The sequence below is a fragment of the Oryctolagus cuniculus genome, chromosome 5 (genome assembly GCF_964237555.1).
Source record: "Oryctolagus cuniculus chromosome 5, mOryCun1.1, whole genome shotgun sequence".
Taxonomy (NCBI): domain Eukaryota; kingdom Metazoa; phylum Chordata; class Mammalia; order Lagomorpha; family Leporidae; genus Oryctolagus; species Oryctolagus cuniculus.
In genome coordinates, this window is record NC_091436.1 from 30,035,725 (window position 1) to 30,061,520 (window position 25,796).

The 25,796-nt window shown below is 47.6% G+C and overlaps 1 protein-coding gene across 10 annotated transcripts in view; it reads right to left on the reverse strand.

The window, feature by feature from the left end:
- The window catches only part of ECT2L (epithelial cell transforming 2 like), a 135,867-nt gene that overhangs the window by 108,329 nt on the left and 1,742 nt on the right, over nt 1-25,796 (reverse strand). For 9 of the 10 annotated variants that reach the window (XM_070073505.1, XM_070073501.1, XM_070073507.1 and 6 more), the window contains exons 2-3: nt 9,992-10,163; nt 8,860-8,972 (exon numbers count right to left, since the gene is read on the reverse strand). In XM_070073505.1, the coding sequence (XP_069929606.1) occupies nt 8,860-8,972; nt 9,992-10,057 (179 nt within the window). In that variant the 5' untranslated portion in view covers nt 10,058-10,163. Of the gene's footprint in view, nt 1-8,859; nt 8,973-9,991; nt 10,164-11,197; nt 13,288-25,796 lie in introns of those variants that run through there. The other variant, XM_051854270.2, reaches the window with a different exon arrangement.

Consider the following 25,796-nt stretch of genomic DNA (forward strand, 5'->3'; position numbering starts at 1 on the left):
AAACGCCTCTCCCTCTCTGTGTAACTCTGACTTTCAAATAAGTAAATCTTTAAAAATAGAAAATCAGAAACATTATCAGGGATGTGGCATTTGGGAGAGTGTTCAAAGGACAGCTGTAAGAGGAGCCCTTCGCATGCATGGCTGTGTCAAAGAGCAGCCCCTGGAGTAGTGCGGCATGACATCACTGGTACTACTGCGATTCAGGATTGCTTTTAGAGGATTTGAATTAAAAGTTTTGAATGAATGGATGAACCAAAATATTTATGATCTTATATTCTACAATGTAGAATATCTCGAAAAACTCCTTCCTCCTAGAGAACTACCAAATGGAAATTTTTTCCAGTATCTTTTTGTCACTTTAGTAATTGGGAGTGTTTAGAGATCTGCATTCTTTCAACAGGCATTTACTGAGTGGCTCCCACATGCATGGTAGTGCTCTAAGCGTCAGAGACGGGAAGAGGCACCAGAGCAAGTGTTTGCTCTAGGCAGCTTCCGTTCTGGTGGAGGCGGAAGGACATGAATAAGCAAGTACCACAGGCAGCACAGTGCCCAGCGGTGCCCAGAGCTGTAGAAGAAGTGTGACCAGTGGAGAGCAGCACTGCTCACTGGCAAAAGGGAAGCAAGAAGTTCAAGCGCATGGACCTTGCCCAGCATAGGGCAATGACCTCCCCTTCTTGTCCATTGTCCCTGTCTCCAGCCCCACCCAACACAACAACTTTAGGTTATTGGTTTCTCCTTTCATTTTAAACTTGAGAATATTTTTTTTTAGCTTCATCCACCCTAAAAACCACCCCAACAACGAATGCCAACACTAGTGTTGAATACAGTTGCTCAGATGCGACCAGCCGCTATGATAGAGGACAGGAGTGCTGTGCAGAAGAATACTGGACTGAGGAGAAGGAAGAAATGAAACGACCCAATTTCCAGACTTGCTTTGCATGTCTAGACAGGAGTAATTTCAATACAAGTGCAGAGTTTATCTCAGAATACTCCTATCTCCTCTCCCATAAGGATTATCTGATTGACTAAACTTTCATCAGGGTCTCTAGTCTTCTCCTCACCCATCTGTAGAAGTCATTGGCAAGTTTAGTTTAACACAGAGCTCTGCTAAGTCTGTGCAGCCATAAGCTCCTCATTGTCCACAGCTGACCTCCCTTGAGATGTGATCAGCTTCCTTATTCATCACCAGCACTGCTCAGGTGATGCCCAACCCCCCTGGCCCATCTCCAGCAAGAATCCTGCCCGGTCGGTTTGGACAGACGCCTTCTGTGTTTCCTCTTAGTAACTTTCCGTCCACCTGCCCCTAACCTAGCTCCTTGGCTATCTATTCCCATTGTCCCTGCTGTGTTTGGAGTGGAGCCCAATCTCTGTTCTCCACTGTAAATCCCGTCACAGGGCTCCCTACTCCCATCCTGGCCATGTCAAGTAAGTGACATAAAATGACTTTTTCCTCTAATATCACCATCTCCACGCAGAAATCTCTCTTGCAAAAGGACATTCTGTAACTCAGAGTGATGGAGCTGTTTCATCTCCTAAATCAACCCGGTGTCTTGTCTCTGCAAAACTACAAGCCGACTTCCTCAACAAACCACAGCTGGAAGGCAGCCTCGCCCGCCGGAGCCCTCCCAGGTGCTGTAGCAGGAGGGCGTCCCGAAGTAGCAGTGGGGTGTTCTGAGATCTACATTAGCACAATTTTCTGCCTTCCAATGCCACATCCAGTGGGCTTTGATGGAGACAAGCAACCACAGCTGCTCTTTCCCAGGCTGTTTGTGATTTCTCGCTCTCTCCACACATATACCTGTCCTGTATATGTAGGTGTACGAACGCTGCCCCACCCACCAGGAAAGCTGCAAGCTTGAACAGCTCTGGCCTGGAATGAAAAGCCTTTATAGAAGGCTCTACGGGCTGCTGAGCAGATGCAACTTAAAACCGGTCCCACCAGTGTGACAAGGAGACAGATTCAAACTCCTAATAGGTTTCTCCAAGTGTGACTGATACAAACAGCCCAGTTTCCTCTAAGAAGCACAGGAAAGGTCAACCTAGTCAAGTGGCAGGGGCAAGACACCACTGGAAACCATTAGATCTGTTGGCATGTGGGCATCAGGTGTTGAGAGGAAATGCCAGCATGTAGTCATGTAAGAATGGCAGGGTGGGCAAGACTTCCCCAGGGGGGTAGCATCCAAGTTGGGATGAGAACTTGCCGGAAGGATAGTTTAAGAAGCTAAACCTTCAATAACATTTTAAATGTCATAAAATTTAAGATCTCATATTAAAAATATTTAATATTGGAAAAATGTTAGGTATTTAGATATATCTCAGAGATTAAAAGCAAACTTTTAAGTGAAATTGTGATAACATATTCCCTACCAATATTGCAACACCCTGTTTATAACTAATTGCCTGAATGTAAATAAAATTACCTGGCAACTAGAAAACAAAAAGGTATAAAACAATGATCTCTCTACCTTGCCAAAAAAAAAAAAAAGGCACTGCATAAATATCACCTCCCTAACATATAAAGACTTCAAGCGGCCAAATAATGTAATGCTCACTTCTGTCATTTATTAACAAGCTATTCACAGTCATGGGAAACGAGTATAGGAATAAATGACTCAAAAGACACAAGAGACACACTTAATCATCAAGTTAATTACTCTGGCACCATTTGACCCAGCAATTCCACTCTTAGATAAATATCTATGAGAAATAAACATCTACATAAACTTGGACACAGATGTTCATAGCATTATTTACAATAGCCAAAATGGAGAAACAGCCCAAATGCCATCAAGTGATGAGTGGGTAAATAAAACACGGCATAGCCATACAATGGAACATTACTTGGCAATAAAAAGGAAAGAAGCACTGATACATACAAATAAAAACAAATAAACATTGAAAACATTAGAACATAAGGAAGAAGCCAGTTCCTGAAGATCACATATTGCCTGTTTCCATTTACAGGAAAAGTCCAAGACAGGAAATCTATAGACAGAAAGCACACCAGTGCTTGCTCCAATCTGGGACATGGAGATGGGGAGTGACTACTAAGGGGGCAGGAGGTTGTTTCTGGGGTGACAAGTTCTAGACTTAGGTTGTGGTGATGGGTACTGAGCTCTGAATTACTAGTCATTGAACTACAGCCTTAAGTAGGGAAATTTCATTACATGAATTAAATCTCAATAAAGATGTTTAAAGAAAAAATGATTGCATAACTCATTTTTTGTTTTTAAAGAATGAGTTGGGCTTTTAGATTTAACTAAAACTGAGCACAAACTGGATTGGCACATAGTACTGCAGATGTCCACAGGACAGAAGAAAAGGCTAACTAACAGAGGCAGGAAGAACAGGTACAAGGTGACTTAACCCAGACTTTGGGGAATCAGCTGATTGATGCTCACCCACAAAAATCACAAACACACCAAAAATGGGTTCCAGATGCCAAATCTAAAGACCAGAAATGCACCCACATCTCCCCCTGAAATCAGCAGCCTGGAGAGTACACTCAGTTTTTTGGCAATACATAGTGCTCTTCACAGAAACACAGTTATCAAAGAGAAGGCATTTCATCTAGCAAGTTAGTTCCATATTCTTGTCCTACAGAAAGAAGAACGCTTGTACCAGACATAGGCTACAATTTCCAGTTGCCCAAATGTCAGCTTAATGTCAAGGGGCCTCAAATATACCACAAGATCTCTGATGACCTCTGGTGGTGGCAACTAAGATTGCTTTGCTTAGGATACAGGAGCCTGGAACACCCATGCACAAAGAGTATGGATGGGGGATTTGCTGTTATCATTTGAAAGCCGCAAAGTAGGAGTAAAAGGAATTACAGCCAATGACTATCACACAACGTCCATTCCCTGTGACTTTTAGACATTCCCTATGACTTTTAGGCTCATGAACCTATTTTTCTGTCTTTGTAGCCTTTTGCAACAGAGCCTGGAAGATGTGTATCTCATCCCAGGACTCCATAAAGAACAGTCCCCTACTCTGTTTTACACCCAAAGACACAAGGGTAAGCTGATGGAGAAGGAGCGATCCAAAGAGACGGGCACAGCAGACTTACAGGAGGAGATGTACAGATGTGTGGGCCCCAGCCCCCAGGGCCACATAATCCCAGACCTGTTGTTGTTGTTCGTGGAGTCTCAGATCGTCTGGTTTCCCTACCAGGGCCCCCTCCCCCGGGAAAGTGCCCTTCGAGGCCCTGGAGCCACCTGGGCCTTCCTCCGCTTCCTACTTCCTGTAAGGCTGCACTGAGTCCTTTTATTTCCTTGTGGCCTAGGGAACTGCTTTATAGGAAACTCTGAAGAGAATATCAAAAGTGCACCTGATATATGTATTTGTTTTTAGAAAAATCTTTGCTATATTGGGTGCTTAAGAGTCAAGGATTGCCTTGGAAAAACTGCCATAATCCTAGCCGCTTCCCTATAACGTGTTTTACTAGACATTTGTACCTGATATACAGCCTCATATCATAGAATTATAAAGTTGAACTGCAAGAAAGCATTTTCACGTGTCAAAGGAGGGGGGGCAGGCATGGGCCAACATCATGGCATAGCTGGTAATGCCACTGCCTGCAATGCCAGCATCCCATATGGGCACTGGTTAGTGTCCAGCTGCTCCACTTCTGATTCAGCTCCCAGCTAATGGCCTGGGAAGACAGCAGAGGATGGTTTAACTGCTTGGGCCCCTGCATCCAGGTGGGAGACCTGGATGAAGCTCCTGTCTTCAGCCTGGCCCAGCATTGGCCATTGCAGCCATCTGGGAAGTGAACCAGCAGATGGAAGATCTTTCTCTAACTCTGTCAAATAGATAAATACATCTTTTTTGAAAGAGATAGGCAGAAAAAAATAAGAAATTGAGAGGCAGGGCTTTCAAACTAAAGTAAGCCTATTTAGTCATGCATAATTCAGACACTTTTTTGGTAGTGACCTAAGACAAGGGAAGGCCAGGCTCTCCAACAACCTAATTATCAGGTTATAATAAAAATGCGGAACACCACATGATACCACACCTAGAGTTTCACTAAGCAAATGTTAATAAATAAGCCCAAGCCACTTCTAGAGTCTTCTATGCAAGCTTGAGGAAGTCCCAGCTATCCAAACTCTAAACGAGAGTCTCATTCCACTGATAAAGGACTATGTTCCAAGAATAGCCTTCTGGGGGCCATGGCTTAGTGGGTTAAGCCACCATCTGCAGTGCTGGCATCCCAAATGGGCACCAGTTCAAGTCCCAGCTGCTCCACTCCTGATCCAGCTCCCTGCTAGTGGGCCATCTTCCACTGCATCCCCAGGCACAAGTGCTTGGGCCCCTGCACCCACATGGGAGACACAGATGAAGCTCCTGGCTTTGGCCTGGCCCAGTCCCAGCCATTGTGACCATTTGCAGAGTGAACCAGTAGATGGAAGATCTTTCTCTCCCCCTCTGTAACTGACTTTCAAATAAGTTAATCTTGGCAGCGGGAGGAGGCAGAGAAAACAGCCTTGTTGGTCTCAGGCTACCAGAAATCCTCAAGGCTGACAAAAGGCTGCTTTCATGGGGACAGAGCTGAAAAACCTGCTCCCAGCCTGGCTGTATCCAACTAGTCCCAGGCATACTGGAAGGCTTTCTAAAATACTTCAGTCAGTACACACCTCTGAAATGCTGTGGGGAGCAATCCGGACTAGACTAAGTTACTCGAATTAGGACTTATTCTATGCATCTGCTCTCCCACAATATGGCGCTGGGAGAGAAGTAAACAGCTTCCGCACAGCTGCCTCCAGTTCAACCAATTAATTGTAGGACTTGCTCCTGATTGGAGAGCAGCGTACTCAGCCGAGTTGGGATTGGCGGAGGAGGACTATAAAGGAGGAGAGAGACGGCATGCACCAGGAACATCTATGGGGAACATCTAAGGGAACCCGTGCAGCCCCCGAGAGACCCGGCCGGCGGTGTGCCGCTCCCCTGCGGAAGTGGGGAATGCGGCCAGGGGGAACTGCCCTTCCACGGAGGTGGAAGGGATAGTAGCCAACCCGGGAAGAACCAGCAGCAAACCCGGGGAGGGCCGAGCAGACGAAAGAACAGCGCAGGGTCCTGTGTCGTTCCTCCACGAAGAGGGGGAGCGACATAATGGTGCCGTGACTCGGATAGGAAACCTGACTCGGATAGGAAACTTAGGACGGATATGAAACTTAGGAGGGAAGAAACGGGAAGAACTGGGAAATTACCGGAGAGAGAGATTAGCAAACAGCCTAGGGAAAAGCCGGACGAAAAGGGTGCCGGAAGAAGCTATTGAAAGCCTAGGCATAGATTCGGATACGGACTACGGGGGGAAGCTGGGAGAAATCTCTAAGGTCGAAAGCGAAAGTGAAAGCTAGAACAAACAGACTCGGATACGGACTGTGGGGAGAGGCCAGGAGAAATGAGGGGGGAATATTGTTGGAAGAAAACTTAGGGAAACATACCGGGTAGAGAAAAATGTTAGGGAAATTGAAGCCGCGGGGGGCAGGCCGAGGCGGAAACGAAAGCCACTTTGGGATTCTCAAGTTAGCCCGGGAATAGGGGGCGAAAAGTTGAAACTAGAAGCTGAGACGTAAGCCAGATTGGGATCCGTCTGATTAGCCCGGGGAGCAAAGGACGGGAAGCCAAATCGTGGGGCGGAGACGTACGCTGGGTTGAATTCGCCAGGCTAGCCCGGGGAACTTAGATTGAATCCTAGTGGCGGAGACGCAAGCTACGCTGTGTTACTCGCGGAAGCCGCCGCGTGCAGAGAGAGCACGGGGCGTGAATAGATAGGGAACGCTGGCGTAGGCCGTGGTTCAGACGCGAAAGGGTTAAGCGTGGAGACCGCGGAGCGCGCAAAGCCGAGCCGCGCAAAGCCGGGAAGCTGCGCAGATGAGAGAGGCGCGCGGGCTGAAGCGGCGCAGAGCCGGGAACCCGCCGGCGGGGCGAGGTGCCGGAAAGCCGCAGGGATAAGAGAAACAGAAGTTTGGAAGTGAAGTAAAAGAGAAATGGGAATGCTGGAAGATAGAAGTGAAATGGGAGAGGTAGGAATGCCCGGAGATAGAGAAATAGAGAAAAATAAGGCCTCCCCTCAACATGCCAATTAGAAGGCTTGGATTCGGTCTGCCCGATTAGTGACGCGATGAGTACCTGGGCGGCTAGCCGCAGGTCACCGAAGACAGGCACGAGTTAACATCAGTAAAGCTTCCCCACAATGCAACAATTAGGAGGCTTGGATTCGGTCTGCCTGATTTAAGGCGGTAAGCGCCAGCAAAGCTCGACCAGAGTATGAGCTGCAGGTCACCGAAGATAGGCACGAACCAACACTAATAAGTCTCCCCCACAATAAGGCAATGAGAAGGCTTGGATTCGGTTTGCCTGATAGGTTTTGTAAGCCCCTGCGGGCAGAGCAGAGCATGCGCTGCAGGGCACCGAACACAGGCACGCATCAGCGCCTAAAAACCTCCTTACAATGGCGAAGAGAGGACCCGGATTCGGTTTGCCTGATAGGACTTGTAAGAGCCTGTGGCAACTCTAGCAAGTAGAGCAGAGTGTATGCCGTGGGACACCGAAGACAGGCGCGTATCAACGCCAAAAAATAAAAAGAAAGGGGGATCTGTGGGGAGCAATCCGGACTAGACTAAGTTACTCGAATTAGGACTTATTCTATGCATCTGCTCTCCCACAATATGGCGCTGGGAGAGAAGTAAACAGCTTCCGCACAGCTGCCTCCAGTTCAACCAATTAATTGTAGGACTTGCTCCTGATTGGAGAGCAGCGTACTCAGCCGAGTTGGGATTGGCGGAGGAGGACTATAAAGGAGGAGAGAGACGGCATGCACCAGGAACATCTATGGGGAACATCTAAGGGAACCCGTGCAGCCCCCGAGAGACCCGGCCGGCGGTGTGCCGCTCCCCTGCGGAAGTGGGGAATGCGGCCAGGGGGAACTGCCCTTCCACGGAGGTGGAAGGGATAGTAGCCAACCCGGGAAGAACCAGCAGCAAACCCGGGGAGGGCCGAGCAGACGAAAGAACAGCGCAGGGTCCTGTGTCGTTCCTCCACGAAGAGGGGGAGCGACAAAATGCCTTTACTTACACCAAACAGTCTAGTGCTAACATTCATCCAGCTACTTAACAAGCCACCGGGTGCTCTGATAATAACTAATGTCTGATATTTACATGCTAATTAGCCAAGGATCCAATAATAACAGAGGTACTGTGACCTCTCCAGTCTAGAGCTAACCAGTGACCCTCAGGATATTCATTCCTGATCAGAACACCAGCTATAAGTGGCAAGTGTAATTTCAACTAACAAATACCACACAGTCTACGCGGAAGTATTTGAAAGAAAATTACAGTCTTAACCCGAGGGAAGAGGCAGAACGGGAACAAATCCCCTGGGCAGTCACCGGCCACTGCTGCATGAGTCTTGTCCATGTCCCTAAATACTGCGACCATTGTCATGTCACGTGCATTTTTTTTTTCCAGACCCATGTGTTCATTGAACAATCATTTACCAGGCGCCTAGCTATGTACCACATATCCATTTGGAATCAGATTGTCCAATCATTCCAAGGTGGATTTAAAACACTAGAACAATGTTCAGAACTCAGCAGCTGCAGACACCTACAAGTTTTTGCAAAACAAAAACCAGTCCCACAATGGTGGGAAGGTGTTAAGGCCCCCAGGGCTGCACTGCTTCAGCCCCAAGGAGAGCACAAGCTGCAGAAGTTTGTTATGTAAGCCATAAAATAAACTGCTTATTTTTCACCTTTAAGGGAGGAAAAAGAAAAGCAAGCGCAAGATGATTATGTAACATTTTACTCTATTTTAGCTCTAAGAACCAATGAGAATGGCATTATCAGGCTCCATTTACCTTAATTGCGATTTTGTGCACCGTGAAAAAATCGTGCATAGGAATTCTTGACGTTGCTTGCTGGTCCAGAGGTCAAACCAATGACTTATGAGAGCAACTCTTTCCTGAAAGAGCTAGAGAGGAAGAAGAGATGTTTGGCCGTGCAGGCTGGTATGTTCTTGGTTGCCAAGTGGTCTTTAGACAATCTACTACCCACAGCTAATATTTGCACAGCACATTCACAGCTCACAAAGCACTTTCACCTGTGGCATAGGGGGCTCCCCTTACATTTTCAAGCTGTTCTTGTCCAGGGCTACGGACAAGACTGGGCTTGTTGGGTGAGCTGGTCTAGACTCAATTACACACAAGCCTAGGGAAGTCCCCTGGAAAGCAAAGAACGATTCCTGACCCTCGGTTCCATCTAGACTCACACAGCCAAGGGAACAGATTCCATACACCTCATCTTGAAAGCTCCAGGCTGCACAGGACCACGTGAAGTAACCATGGTTTTAACCCACAGCCCTGAAAGTCCCTAACTATTGCTAACTAGCCACTGTTAGCAGTGTGTCCAAGGAAACCATGTACCATGGTCTCCGTCCAGCTTTACACAAATTGGCTCAAACTCACCGTCTTTGTTATAGGCAGGGTCTCTCCCACTTGGGGCCGACTCCACACGAGCCCTGAAGACCCAGTGTGCTTTCTCCACTAAGACCTGGCAGAGCTGCCCCGTGCCATTCAGTGACTCTTTCCTGCGTTCTCTTTTGAAGGAGTGGGCACCCCCCAGCCACAGGGGACCATACAGGTGGCTTAGGAGATAAGGTGGATTGGAGAAATACATGCGAACATTCCCACACCACCATCGTCCAAAGCACCTTTCTCCCACATGGACATGCACGCGTGTCCTGTAGAGGTCCAGTCTGTCCCTGGCGGAGTCAAAGGGGAGGCAGATCTTCAGCTTCCCATAAGGTAGGAGCTGGGACTGGGATGGTAACAGATCATCTCTGCGACAAACTGGGTTTACTGTTTAAACAGACTCAAAAACTAAACTCTTATTAGAGGGGTTTTCGTCAAAAATACGGCGACACGAGATCTAACACATCACAGTGAAATTAACTCGGCAGATTAAACTTTTACTCTGGAGTATGTAACTCACCTGTCTATTTAAGGACTTGTTTTTAAAAGGTGTCCAGGCACTGAATCTTGTGTGGGAGCTCTCCATTTCCGGGGTTTTCTGGAAAGAACTTAAAGCTGATGATTTAGCAAATTATGTTTATCCACTTCTAGGAGCTACAGACTTGCTTCAATAGATGTATGATTAAGATCACCTGGAGAGAGCCAATATATTAATGTCCTTTTAGGAATTATGGAATTATAACACAAACATATAAATGCACATATATAGAATTACAATTCATGCATGAGACATATGATAAGCCATACAAACATGTGCAAGGAACCCATGAACTCCAAATCATTGCAATTATTCTGTCCTTATCTACCCACACTCAAGTTTGAATCTAAACAAGAGTTGTGTTTTATGTTGCTGGGAAAATAAGCAGTTGATAAAAACGTTTCAGGAAGTACTATTAATGACCCAGAAATTGGCATATGGTGATGGCATTGTGACACATCGGGTTAAGCAGCCACCCATGATATTGGCACCCATATTGCAGTACCAGTTCTAGTCCCAGCTAATCTACTTCCCATCCAGCTTAATGCTAACATGCCTGGGAGACCCAGGTGTTAGAGCTCCCCAAGGGTGCACTTCAGTCTCAGGAGAAAGAAAGCACTGAACGAGTGTGGTCTTGGGAGACACAGGTGGAATTCCTGGCTCCTGAATTCAGCCCAGCCCAGCCCAGCCCAGCCCTGGCTGTTATGGTCAATTGGAGAGTCAGTCAACAGGTGGCCAAAGGATGGGCGAGCTCTGTTTTTCTCTCTCCCTTTCTGGCACTTTGCCTTTCAAATAAATAACTTGAAAAAATGAAAAAAAATGCCATAATTCGTTGTCAGGAACATTTTTTCTTACCCTATAAATAATTTGAAGTGCTTCTACAGGGAACTTTACCTGGGAACCTTTTGAGGATGGAAGTCAAAGAGGACAGAGAATGAAATTAGGCTAACATATTAGCTGTCTATCGCTGCATAACAAATTACCACGAAATGGAACAGCTCAACACAACAAACACTTATCTCAACATTTTTGTGGGTCAAGCACAGCTTAGTGGGGTACTGTGTTAATCTGTTAGGCTGCCATAACAAAACATCACTGAAAGACCGGAGGCGTAGACAGAAATTTTCTCCCCGTTCTGGAGGCTGGAAACCTGAGATCAAGGTGTTGCGGGGGGTCTTCAGTTCTTACCATTCCTTTTCTCTCTGCGGGGTTCGTGCCTCGTGTTCACGAAGAATGAGGATGCCCGGACAAGCAAGGTTGCATGAATCAGAAGTTAAGAAAACCATAGTGAAGGAGGAAAAAAAAAAACTTAACAGCACCGAGAGGACCCCTAAAGAAAGCAAAAGAGAAAGGAAAACCGCCAGCAGCACTGAGAGGCCTGCAAGAGGGAGCCACGTTGAAGGCTGATTGGGGCTTTATAGGCTGTAGGCGGCCGCTCTGAGGATGGGTCCGGGAAAGGGCTGGTTTTCAGTGATTAACTGGATGATGGGTCCAACTGAGGCTCAACAGGAGACACATGAAACTTTCCCCCACAAAAAGACAGAATTCTCATTACCTAGATCCGTGACAGCAGCCCAGAAAAACCTTGATTCCAAGGACTAGCACGTGGCATCCACCTCCCTCCCAGAAGCTGGTGGCTTGGGTTTTCTTATCTCCAGAGAGTGGGGAGGGGCACCCTGGCTACCCAGCTGGGCACCTGTCTCTCCATCAGAGTCCCTGTCAGTGTTGGTTTCTGGTGAAGCCTCTCTCTCTCTGGCTTGTAGATGGCCGCTTTCTTGCTACGTCCTCACGCGCTTTCTTCTGTGTGATGCAGAGACAGCAGGCTCTGGTGTCTCTTCCTGTTTGTATGAGAACACCAGTCTTCGCAGATTAAGGCTCCACCTCTTTATGACCTCTTTCTGGGCTGTATCTTCAAATACAGTCACTCTGGGGGGTTAGGACTTCAACAAGTGAATTTGGGGTGGTTACTAATGTCCTAACAGATCCTTTTGTGTCCAAGTCTCTCGTAAGGCTACAGCCAAGGGGTGAGCCAGGACTGCAGTCTGACTTGAAGGTTCTGAATTCATTCAGGTAGTTGTTGGGAGGATCCAGCTCCCATGAGCTGCTGCCCTGAAGGCCTCAACTCTCACGGGCTTCCTTGCCGCTGGGTCTCTCTGTGGGCAGCTCCTGGGACAGCTGGCTTCCATCAGAGTGAGCGAGTGAGGAAGCAGGAGGGGGCACACAGAGTGAAGTGTAGAGCTGACCTTGGACGTGACATTGTCACTTTTGCCATATTTTATTGGGTAAAAGCTAATAGATATAGCCCTTTCTTGAGTGCTGAGAATGATACAAGGGCATGAACAGTAATATGATCTTAGCCACCTTCTGGGTCAGTTCTTTCCTCTCCATATGCAGAACACAGTCACCCACATTTTTTTTTAAAGATTCATTTATTTATTTGAAGGGAAGAGTTACAGAGAAAGAGGCAGAGAGAGTGAGAGAGGTCTTCCATCTCCTGGTTCATTCCTCAAATGGCCACAATGGCTGGAGCTGCACCAATCTGAAGCCAGGAGCCAGGAGCTTCCTCCAGGTCTCCCATGTGGGTGCAAGGGCCAAGCTCTTGAGCCAGTTTGTACTGCTTTCCCAGGCCATAGCAGAGAGCCGGATTGGAAGTGGAGCAGCCAGGTCTCGAACCAGCACCCATATGGGATGCCAGCACTGCAGATGGCAGCTTTACCCTCTATGCCACAGCACTGGCCTGCCTGCAATGCTGCAATACAATGCCAGCTCACCCACTTTTTAGAGAAGACAGAAGTTCCAGCTCGTGAACAATTTTAGCTCAGAGCTCAGGAGTTGTGATTCACACAGTCCCTACTAATCCAGACACAAGTCCTCTTGATCCAGAGACTCTATTTAGTTCAGAGGTATTTCTGGGGCAGGCATTTGACGTGGCCGTTAAGATGCTGCTTAGGAAGCCTGCGGTCCATTTTGGAGTGCCTGCCTCAGGTCCGAGCCCCACTTCCAGTTCCAGCTTCCTGCTAATGTGAACTCTGGGAAGCAGCAGGTAATGATCCAATTGCTTGGGTCTCCGGTACCCACGTAGGAGATCTGGATTAAGTTCTGGGCTTCCGGTATTTTAAAAATATATTTATTTATTTAAAAGAGTTACAGAGAGAGAGGGAGAGATAAAGAGAAAGAAAGGGCCGGCGCAGCGGCTCACTAGGCTAATCTTCCGCCTTGCGGCGCTGGCACACCGGGTTCTAGTCCTGGTCGTGGCGCCGGATTCTGTCCCGTTTGCCCCTCTTCCAGGCCAGCTCTCTGCTGTGGCCAGGGAGTGCAGTGGAGGATGGCCCAAGTGCTTGGGCCCTGCACCCCATGGGAGACCAGGATAAGTACCTGGCTCCTGCCATTGGATCAGTGTAGCGCGGTGGCCATTGGAGGGTGAACCAATGGCAAAGGAAGACCTTTATCTCTGTCTCTCTCTCTCACTGTCCACTCTGCCTGTCAAATAAATAAAAAATAAAGAAAGAAAGAGCTTCCATCTGCTGTTTCACTCGCAGATGGCTGTAATGGCCAGGGCTGAGCCAGGGCGAAGTCGGGATCCAGGAGCTTCTTCCAGGTCTCCCAGGCGGGTGGCAGGGGACTGAGTATTTGGGTCATCTTCTGCTGCTTTTCGCAGGTCATTAACAGGGAGCTGGATGGGAAGTAGAGCAACTAGGATTTGAACCAGTGCCCAAATGGGATGCCAGCATTGCAGGCAACAAGTTAACCCACTACAGTACAATGCCGGCCCCTGGGCTACTGGCTTTGATATGACCCAGCCCTGGCTGTTGCAGGGATTTGGTGAGTGAACCAGGGGTTAGGAGATTTGTTACTTTCTTTCCATCTTGCGCTCTCTCTCTCTCTCTCTCTCTCTCTCTCTCTCTCCTTCTCTCTTTCCAAAAAAAAAGGGGGCAAGGGGGAAGCTGTAACCTGGTCCTTGTCCCGATACACAGGATATGCAGTAGGAGAGTGAAAGGGTAATTGCAATAAATATTTACATTTTCACAAGAGAAAGGTGGCATAGAAAAGAGCCCATAAAGGCCGGCACTGAGGCGCAGCGGCTTAACGCCCTGGTCTGAAGTGCCAGCATCCCATATGGACACCAGTTCGAGACCTGGGTGCTCCACTTCTGATCCAGCTCTCTGCTATGGTCTGGGAAAGCAGTAGAAGATGGCCCAAGTCCTTGGGCCCCTGTACCCGCATTGGAGACCTGGGAGAAGCTCTTGGCTCCTGGCTTCGGATCGACACAGCTCCGGCCGTTGTGGCCAATTAGGGAGTAAACCATCGGATGGAAGACCTCTCTCTCTCTGCCTCTCCTCTCTCTGGGTAACTCTGACTTTCAAATAAAGAAATATTAAAAAAAAAAAGAGTCCATAGCAATTCTGAAATCTCACTATGGGAGGCTGATCCCCATTATCACTTTTAGCCTCAAAGAATCACATTCTCTTTCAGACCACGATGGTGACTCCTTTCTCAATGCCATGATCTCATAACGTGTCCCAAGCAGGACTATGTGCTACACCTGTTTGGAGGCATCACCACGCTCTCAATATTTTCTCCGGAGATCTGAGCCTATCATGCCTCCTTAGGAAGAGCCAAACCATAGTCACCCTTCCGCGAGATTTTTCCCACCTCAAAGTGTTTGCTGGGTGCTACCCTGTTCCACTCAGATCCTAACAGCAGCAGGGACAGTCATACCCTCAACGTGGTCCTTGTCCCTAGGCAGAGGTCTAGAAGCAGCTGCTGCCCTGAGGCCTTCTCAGTCTCCTCTTTACCAGTGAGAAATGTGAACCAGTTGCACCTGCCAGCCTCGCAAGTTGCTGAGTTTCGGGATTGCCTCTGAATTCCTTCTCGTTCCCGCCTGCAAGCCAGGGGAATATTTTCTGAGCTCCTCTCTTGCTTGTAGCATCCTGGCACCTGCAGCCAGTGGTAAGGAACTCCTAGTGACATTCATGTCTACTTCCTCACAGAAAGTGCAAGCTCACTAGGGGTACACTATGCCTGTCCGTGTATTACTCACTAAGTTTTCCCACCCATGATGTGGAGCCATCTCTCCAGATCTTCAGCCACAGTTCCCGCTGCCAGGCAGGATGCCAGGGTCACTCGATATAGAGCGATTGCTGTGTTGTGGCAGCACTGTCTCCTAGAACCAATTTCTGTATCTACCCAGCATCTAAGCAGGAAATAACACTAGGTGTACGGGAAATCTCCCAGAGAATAGAGTGTGGGACTGATTCCCAAGTTCTTTAGTGAAGTCAGAATTGCCTTGATGCCCAAACCCAACAGGGACCTCACAAGCAAGGAATACTACAGGTTTCTAACCACAAAAAAATAGCTGCAGAACTCATAGAATGGCGGATGTCCTAAATAGCACTCTGGCCTCAGAATCAGCCCTAAAAGCACTCGGATCTGGCTGAAAAGCCCATGAGAGTATTTCAGGCATGGAAAGCCAAGACACTCTGGCAAAAAGATCTCTGTGAGTGAGATCCCAGTGGAAAGAACAGGTCTTCAAAGAGGGAGGTGCCTTTCTCTGAAGGGAGGAGAGAACCTCCACTTTGACTATGACCGTGTCTAAACAAGATAAGAGTCGGAGAACTCAAGGGGCTTCCATAGCCTTGGAAACTCATAACTGGTGCATAGGGAGATTACTGATGCCATAAACAGGAGTGTCAATTGGTAAAGTCAACAACAGGAGTCACTGTGCACTTACTCCTCATGTAGGATCTCTGTCCTTAACGTGCTGTACACTGAGGCTTAATGTTATAACGAGTACTCAAACAGTATATTTCACTTTGTGTTTCTATGGGGGTGCAAACGACTGAAATCTTTACTTAATGTACACTAAACTGATCTTCTGTAAAAAAAAAAAAAAAAAGAAAGAAATTATCAATTCCCAACTTGACTCTCACTGGGATAAAACATGACAATAGGTCTGATCTGATTTCATCATCATTTAAAAAAAATCATCTATTATTTTTCACTTTATGTTTCTGTGTGGGAGCAAACTGTTGAAATACTTACTTAAGGTATACTAAGCTGATCTTCTGTATATTAAGATAATCGAAAATGAATCTTGATGTGAATGGAAGGGGAGAGGGAGTGGGAAAGGGGAGGGTTGTGGGTGGGAGGGACGGTATGGGGGGGGAAGCCATTGTAACCCATGAGTCGTACTTTGGAAATTTATATTCATTAAATAAAAGATAAAAAAAAATAGCTGCAGAAAGTATATAAGAGTATGAAGGTGGGCGTTGTGGCACAGAGGGTTAAGCTGCTATGTACGATTCCTGTATTCCACATCAGAGCTCCTAGGATCAAGTTTCACCTCTGTGTTTTCTTTTTGTTTTTTTTTTTGTTTTGTTTTTTTTTTTGACAGGCAGAGTGGACAGTGAGAGAGAGAGACAGGGAAGACAGAGAGAAAGGTCTTCCTTTTGCCGTTGGTTCACCCTCCAATGGCCGCCGCGGCCAGCGCGCTGCGGCTGGCGCACCGGCCGGATGGCAGGAGCCAGGTACTTATCCTGGTCTCCCAGTCTCCCATGGGGTGCAGGGCCCAAGTACTTGGGCCATCCTCCACTGCACTCCTGGGCCACAGCAGAGAGCTGGCCTGGAAGAGGGGCAACCGGAACAGAATCTGGCGCCCCGACCGGGACTAGAACCTGGTGTCCCGGCGCCGCAAGGTGGAGGATTAGCCTAGTGAGCCCCGGCGCCGGCTCACCTCTGTTTCTGACCCAGTTCCTGCTAATGCACACCCTGGGAGGCAGCCAATGGTGGCTCAAGCACTGGGGTCCCTGCCACCCACAGGGGAGACCCGGATGGAGCTCCTTACTCCTGGCTTTCACCTGACCCAGTCCTGGTTGGTACGGGCACTTGGGGAATGACCCAGTGTAAGAGTGATCTCTTCCTCTCTGTTACCCTGCCTTTCAAATAAATAAGATGAATTGTGGGTGATACTGTACCTGGTGGGGAGTCTGCCTGCCCTGCCCAGGCAGGAGGCTGAGAGGGCATGGCACCCCATGCCTCCCAGGAAGGACCCCACAACCTGACTGCTGGCACGCGGAGGGAGCCCCGGGCACTTTCCCCACCCCCACTCCCTGTTAAAGGGCCCTGTAATTGCCAATCAGGTAAACAGCTCCCAGGTGTGGCCCAGGCCCATTAGGACCACCTGGAAGGCTATCCTAGCTACGTGACCTTCAAGCTGATTGGAGAAGTATAGCAGCACCAATATCAGTTCTGTCCTATAGAATCAGTGTTGCCTTGAATTAGTTATGCCGCTTCTGCCTGCGCTTTAAAAAGTGTGCCTGGTCGTTAATAAAGCGGACCTGTTCACCGAAACTTGTCTCCGGTGCTTCTTGCGGAAGAATGCTGTTGCCCAACCATCCCGGCAGGTGGAGCCTCGCGGGTCGAGCTTGCAATAAAAGTAAATAAACTTTGTGTAAAGGAGCATGAGACGTTGGCACAAGAATAGATAAATAAACTAAGGGAACACATGGATGAGTCTGGGACCAAATGCACACACACACACCACACACACACACACACACACACGGGGCCTGTTAGACAAAGATGGCACTACAGAACAGTGGGAAAGCGATGACTCCTGTCAGCAATACATGGAGAAGAAGATCTGTCGGGGGACCCAGCTGACCCTCAGAATCATGGGAAATAACAGTTATGGTTTTGAATCAAAGTCAGTGATCACCAAAAAATTAAAATTGGTACCTGGAAGTAGGTATTGCACACTGCAGCTTAAAGCATGGTGTTGAAACTGGGACTGCGTGGAGGTGGAAAGGCCAGGGCGGTGAGAAGCTGATCCGGGGAGTCCAGGAGAGCAGTGACGTCACTACGCAGGTCAGAAGCGAGGCCTGATTTATGCAACAGTGGAAAGTTCCATGACACCATTGCCTCCCTTACTGTGGGTGACAGGACATGCACCACTGAACAGAGAGACCTTCCAGAGAGTCCAAGCAGGATATAGAAAGCACTGACTTGGGGCCCTGTGGCATAGTGGGTAAAGCCACCACCTGCAGTGCTGGCATCCCATATGGGTGCTGGTTTGAGTCTCAACAGCTCTACTTCTGCTCCAGCTCTCTGCTATGGCCTGGGAAAGCAGTAGAAGAAGGCCCAAGTGCTTGGTCCCCTGCACCTGTGTGGGAGATCTTGAAGAAGCTCCAGGCTCCTGGCTTTGGATCAGCCCAGCTCCGGCCATTGCAGCCACTTGGAGAGTGAACCAGTAGATGGAAGACCTCTCTCTCTCTCTCTCTCTCTCTCTCTCTCTCTCTCTCTCTGCCTCTCTGTGACTGTGGCTTTCAAATAAATAAATAAATCTTAAAAAAAAAAAAAAAAAAGAAATGTTATAGGAGAGGCTGGCATTGTGGTGCAGTGGGTAAAGCCCCTGACTGTGATGTCAGCATCACAAGTCCCAGCTGCTCTACTCCAGATCCAGCTCCCTGCTAAGGCGCCTGGGAACGCAGTGGAAGATGGCCTAAGGACCTGGGTCCCTGCCACTCAAGTGGAAGACTTGGATGGAATTCCAGGCTCCTGGCTTCAGCCTGGGCCAGATCTGGCTATTGTGGCCATTTGGGGAGAGAACAAATCGATGAGATCTCTCTCTCTCTCTCTCACTCCCTCTTTCTCTCTCTCTCTGCGCTTCAAATAAATAACTCTTAATTAAAAAAAAAAAAAGGAAGAAAGAAGAAAGTAAGAAAGGTTATAGGAAGGCAGAATGGTCAAATGAGCCCCAGGTTTGGACCCTGTTTCAATCCCCCCAAACCTCAGTTTCACGAGTAATTTAGTATCTGAGACTCAGTTTGCTTAAGTGAAAAGCAAGACCGTGACATGTCTTGGCAAATGTTATAATAATGTGTTGTTCAGATAAAAACCTCTTGGCAATGTGGGAAATTAAATACCCCCTTCTGAATCAACACTAAATCAAAACAAATCCTTAGTTTCGTAAGATGCCCAGCTGCTGTACTGTGAAATCCCTCCAGGAGCCAACATAAGGGATTGTTATTTAGCAGATTCTCAAAATTGTTATTATCCTCTGTGTCAAAGGATTACTGCATTATGCTAAGAGCTGAACACTACAAAAGAAAAAGAAAAAAATCTGTCTCCTGCTGGTGGACTTACATACATGAACATAGTACATTGTCGGTGTACATATATGTGTACATGCATTCACATATATATATATATTTCCACAGGATAATGACCAATATCTAAGACTATGCATTCAAACCAGGGAGAAATGGCAGCCTAGCAATCACTACTTCTTTAATGGAATGACTTCTTACTCCAGCACTTTAATTCTCCAAAGAATAATTCTACAAGATAGTAACAGGCATGTCTCCAGAGAACAGGATCTGTGATTAAATATTATTGGAAAGTGACTGCACAAGATTAAACATGTTTCTTTTTTGTATGATGTTTTGGAAACTTTAATATGCTGATGTTCGTGGTGAATTTCCTCCAAGAGAAAAAAAAGCATTTTCCCTTGCTCATGGTTAAGTACAGCCCATCACAGCATGCATATCTGGTGTGATTATCAATGTGTTTATCTCACACTGTGTAACAAAGAGCCCCCAAACTCTGGGGCTTAAAATAACAAACACTGACTATTCCATGGTTTGTTTGAGCCAGGAGTCCAGGAAGCTTCATATTCCCGATGTCAGCCGAGGCTGTGGGTATCCCAAAGCTGGACTGAGAAGCATTTACTTCCAAGCTCACATAAGGGGTTGCTGGCAGGATTCAGTTCCTCCCAGACTGTTGGAACAAGGGCCTCTTTCCCCTGCTGGTTGTTGGTTGGAGGCTTCCCTCCCATGTCAGCTTCTCTGTAGCTTACTTAGATCACAAAATGCCAACTCATTCCTCCCCCCATGTGAGCAAGAGAAGGCAGCCAAGACGGAAGGCGGAGCCCTTGTGTGGCATAATCTCAGAAATCACATGCCATCACTTTTTAAAAAAATTTAAATATATTTCAAAGGCAAAAAGTCAGAGATACAGACAGACAGAGATCTTCCAGGTGCTAGTTTACTTCCCAAATGTCGGCAACAGCCCAGGCTGGGCCAGGCTGAAGTCAGGGGCCCAGATCTCCATGCAGGTCTCCTATGTGGGTAGCAGGGACCCAAGTGCTTGATCCACCACTGCTGCCTCCCAGGATGCACCTTAGCAGGAAGTTAGAATTGAACTGGAGTCAGGACTTGAACTCAGGTTCTCCAATACGGGATATGGGTGTCCCAAGCAGCATCCTAACCACTGTGCCAAACGCCTGTACCCAATCTTTTTTTTTTTTTAAGTCATTTATTTATTCAACTTTAGAGGCAACAAGACAGACAATTCTCATCCATGGGCTCACTCCACAAAGGCCTGCAATAGCCTAGGCCAAGCCAGGCCACAGCTGAGAGCCAGGAACTCAATCCAAGACTCCTGCATGGGTGGCAGGGACCCAACTACTTGAGCCTTCCCCTGCTGCCTCCTAGGGAACACATTAGCAAGAAGGTAGAATGAGGAGAGCACAGTTCACACTTGAACCCAGGCACTCCCATATGGGATGCAATATCCCAGGTGGTTTCTTTCTTTCTTTCTTTCTTTCTTTTCTTTCTTTCTTTCTTTCTTTCTTTCTTTCTTTCTTTCTTTCTTTCTTTCTTTCTTTCTTTCCTTCTTTCTTTCCTTCTTTCTTTCTTTCCTTCTTTCTTTCTTTCAAAGGCAAAGTGATAGAGAGTGATAGGGAGACAGAGAGATCTTTTATCCATTGGTTCACTTCCCAAATGGTCACAACAGTTGGGACCAGGCTGGTCTGAAGCCAGGAGCCAGGAACTCCATCCAGGTCTCCCACATGGGTGGCAGAAACTCAAGCATTTGAGCTGATTCCAAGGAGCATTAACCAGGAGTTGGATGGGAAGCAGAGTAGCCAGAACTCAAACTGGTACTTCAATATGGGATGCAGGCACTGCAAGCTGTGGCCTTAACCCATTGTACCACAATGCCTACCCCAGGTGGAATGTGAACGTTACACCAAACTTCCACCCCTCCCTCATTTTTTGATCAGCCAGAAAAAAGGAAGCCAACGTGGTCAGCAGCACATATCTGGCCCACCAGTTGTCTTTTTTTAAAGATTTATTTTATTATTTATTTGAAAGCCAGAGTTAAACAGAGAAAGAGAGGCAGAGAGAGAGAGAGAGAGGTCTTCCATCCGATGGTTCACTCCCCAATTGGCTGCAATGGCTGGAGCTGCACCGATCTGAAGCCAGGAGCCAGGAGCTTCTTCTGGGTCTCCCATGTGGGTGCAGGGGCCCAAGGACTTGGGCCATCTTCTACTGCTTTCCCAGGCCATAGCAGAGAGCTGGATCAGAAGTGGAGCAGCCAAGTCTCAAACCAGTGCCCATACTGGATGCTGGCACTGCAGGCAGCGCCTTTACCTACCACACCACAGACGGGCCCCAAACCAATTGTTTTTTTAAAGTTTTACGGAGCACAACTAATCTCATGTGTTTATCTGCCATCAGATAGGTAGATGATAGATAGATAGATAGGCTGTTATACTACAACAGAACTGAGTAACTGAGAGAAAGCCCACCTGGCTCACAAAGCCAGAAATCTCTCTTGGCTTGACCTTTTCAGAAAAAGCTTCCCAGCCCTGCATCAGAAGCACATCCAAGGCCGGCGCCGCAGCTCAATAGGCTAATCCTCCACCTAGCGGCACCGGCACACTGGGTTCTAGTCCTGGTCGGGGCGCTGAATTCTTTCCCAGTTGCCCCTCTTGCAGGCCAGCTCTCTGCTGTGGCCCAGGAGTGCAATGGAGGATGGCCGAAGTGTTAGGGCCCTGCACCCCATGGGAGACCAGGATAAGTACCTGGCTGCTGCCATCGGATCAGCGTGGTGCGCCGGCTGCAGCATGCCGGCCGTGGCGGTGAACCAACCGCAGAAGGAAGACCTTTCTGTCTCTCTCTCTCACTATCCACTCTGCCTGTCAAAAGAAGAGAAGAGAAGAGAAGAGAAAAGAAGAGAAGAAGCACGTCCAGCCCACATTTCAGTGGAGGAGGTTCCCAAAGCAGCATTTGCTAAACGGGGAAATGAATAGATGTTCGTATTTCTGCACTTTCTGCACTTCCAGTGTGTCTGTTCCACACTTCAGGTGTTGGAACTTAATGGCCAATGTCACGGTATTGAGGTGGGGCCTTGAGGAGGTAATGAGGTTGTGAAGTTTGGCCTCTTGTGATGCGACTATGGCCCTTATAAAAGGGGCTCACAAAGCCTTCCGCTATGTGAGGACAGAGCCTGTCTTCCACTCAAGGCGCCATCTTGGAGGTAGAGAGCCGCCCTTAGCAGACAACTGGATACGCCAGTCATGGTGACCTTGGAGTTTCCAGCCTCCAGAACTGTGAGGACTCAGTTTCTCCTCTTTCCACATCACCTCGTCTCTGGTATTTTGTTATAGCAGCACAGAGGAACCTCGACATAGACCTAGCACCCTTCCAAAGCTGAGAGCTGGAAAGCAAGTGACTCATTAAAAAAAAAAAATGTTTTTGCTACCAGGATTAAACAGTGCTGTCACAACTGTGGGACCCTCTTACTAATAATTTCCATCATTATGTTAGATGAGTTCCGTGGGGAAAGCAGCTCAGAACTGGATCAATGTGTCGATCTGACAGATTACTCTTTGACGGCATCAGCAAATTACACACAAAGGGAGAGGGAGGACATGTGGGTGCGGGCAATGGGGCGGGGTCTTCAGCTCCACTCGGGGGCTGCGGGGAATTCGCCTCCAAGGCAGAGGTGATGGAGCACCAAGTGTGTAGCGCTTGAGGAAATCGGCAATCGCGAGACCATTGTAGGGCTAGAGAAAGCCATCGGCATCGCCATCGCCATCGCCATAGGCATTGGCATCGCCATAGCCGTTGCCAGCCATCGCCCTCAGCGAGCAGCTCCGCGCGGTGGACACGGACAGGGTGGGGCCCATGGAGTCGCTCCTGGAGGACGGATGTCTACACTTGACATTCGACAATGCAGGGGAAGGCACTGTGAGGAAGAACTCCTACAAAACTCCGGTCGTGGTGGGGAAGAGTATTTTGCACCCCGCCCCCACCACGAGTATTCTCCCTTCGCCAAAGCTGGATAAACAGAGCGCTTCCCGCACACAGCTGACTAGCTATTTTGGGAAGGGAGCAACACCCTGTGAACATGTGCAGGCAAGATGATGGAATTTTATTGTAAACACCAACGTCCCCATTTCCTTCAGTCACCTGGAAAAAGAAAAAGGATGCATTTCCTAATTGCCTCTTCTTTAGGCAGAATTGGAAAAAGACTTAGCCAAAATGAGCCAATGAGTTCCTGGTGTTGCTAAGAGAAATACAAGAGCAGAAGTCAGCTGCCAAGGAAATGGATCCAGGATTTCACTGATAGGCCTGTTCAGCATGGAAAACATCATTCTCCCGAATCTCCCTCTAAAACAGACTGTCTTCCAGACTGTTCTGTTTAGGTAACTGGAAGGCACAGCCCTGGATCACTGTGTGACAACTTTCATGGATTGAGCAGCTTTATCTCTATTAAACATAGCTTGAATTTGAAAAAAAAGGAAAATAGGGAAGTATTTTAAGGTACTCACTGGAGATGAGAATTCCCTCTGGGACAAGAAGACGTATTATGAATTATGTTACCATAAGGCAGTTGCCAATATCTTCTAATAGCGAGAGAGATGATGTGTATAAAACCAAATTCTCATCCGATTTTCAGTTTTTCTATGTGTCCTTTCTCAAAGCCATAATTCTGTCCCACAAAGTTCTTCCTTGATCTTTTTTTAAAAAGATTTATTTATTTATTTGAAAGGCAGAACAATAGAGAGAGGGAAAAAGACAGAGATCTTTCATCTGCTTCCAGTGGCCACAACCTCAGAGCTGGGTCAGGCCAAAGCGAGGAGCCAGGGACTACATCCTAGTGTCCCACACGAGTGGCAGGGGCCCAAGTACTTGAGTCAGCATCTCCTGCCTTCCCAGGTGCGCTGGTAGGAAGCTGGCTCAGAAGTGGAGGTAGCTGGGATTCACACCAGCACTCTGGTAAGGGGTGTCCCAAGCTGTCCTTTAACTTGCTGTGCCACACAGCCACCCACCTCCTTGAACCTTGGGAAATTTTCTCATCCTTCTACAAAGTGGGATGGCACTCCTGGAGAGCCGGAGATTCCTCAGCCCCATTTTTAACCATGAACTGAAACTGTAGGGTAGATGAAGCAGACTGGAGGTCTTTAGGTTACCCACCTCTGTAAAATAAGGGCTCTAAATGTTTCTAGTTGCTTGCAAGAGGGGAATAACACAAGACCCCATTATGTGGCTCTTCTCACTTCTAACAGGAGCCAACAAACATACTAAGTAACAAAGTCAACAGGGGCAGGGCAATGTGTAAGAAACGCTGTATTAGACATCTTTATTTTTGTTGGAGTGGCTGCTCTGGCTGGCACTGTGCTGGGAAATCTTTTCCCCATTCACCCTGGACAGTAGACTGCAGAGGAGAAAGGCAGGGTAAAGAAAATCATCTAAGGGGCAGGCATCCTGGCACAGCGGGTAAGCCAGCAGTTGGGGCACCCATATCTCATATTGGAGTGCTGGTTCAAGTTCCAGCTGCCCTACTTCTGATCCAGCTTCCTGCAGGGAGGCAGTAGGTTATAACTCAAGTCTTTGGGCCCCTACCACCCACAAAGGAAACCCAGGTGGAATTCCAGGCTCCTGGCCTCCTGGCTTTGGCCTGGCCCAGCCCTGACTGTTGTGGACATTTGTGGAATGAATCAGTGCATAGAAGGTATTTCTCTCCTCTCTTCCTATTTTTCTCTATCTCAGCCTTTGAAGTAGATAAAAATAAATAAACATTTTTTAAAAAATCATCCATGCTCATAAGGGCAGTAATTGGCTGTCAAGTTTAAAAATTATACTGTATTTTTCCTACAGTGTGAGTGTAACTTGAATTGCATTGCATATAAGACTGGAATGGATTTATTTGGAAGTATAATTTATACTGGGTGGCATATTGATGAGGAACTTGGCAATTGCCACTGGCACTTCTATGCTTAGCAACAACAACAACAACAACAAAAAAAATAAAATGGGAAGAGCCTGTTGTGACAACCCATGAAATCATGATAAGAAAAAGCATATAAATATTGTTCTCTGCTCTTGTGCTTGACACAGAACTCCTAAAATCTTTGTAGAAAGTGGTGCTAGGAGAATCTTTTCCTCTAACGTTTGGTCTTTGACCCTAGATCCAGACCAACAGCCCCTAAGTCCCTCGGAATTTCCTAAGTGACAGCAATACCTTTTGCTCTAATTACAGCCTCAGGATGGGGGCTGGTGCCAGGAAATCCAACCATGTGATTAGAGGATTGGAACTTTCACCCCCACCCCACCTCACTTCCAGGGAGGGGAGAGGGAGTGAAGGTTGAGTTGGTCGCCAGTGGCCAATGATATAATCAGTCATGCCTATGTAATAAAAACCCAAAGAACAGGTTCCTGGGGCTACACAGGTGCAGGAGCTAGGAGCGTGGTGCACCTGGAGAGGGAGAGGGAGCTCAGCTCCTCTTCTCACATACCTGTCCCTAAGCATCTCTTCACCTAGCTGGTCATCTGTGACCTTGATCATGTCCTTTATAATAAAGTGTTTCCCTGAGTTCTGTGAGTCGCTCTAATAGAGGAATCAAACCCTAGAAGGAGAGGGTCTGGTAAGCCAGGTTTATAGCCAGTAATAGGTCACCAACACAAGTTAGAGCCAGGGACTCTGAGTTTGCATCTAC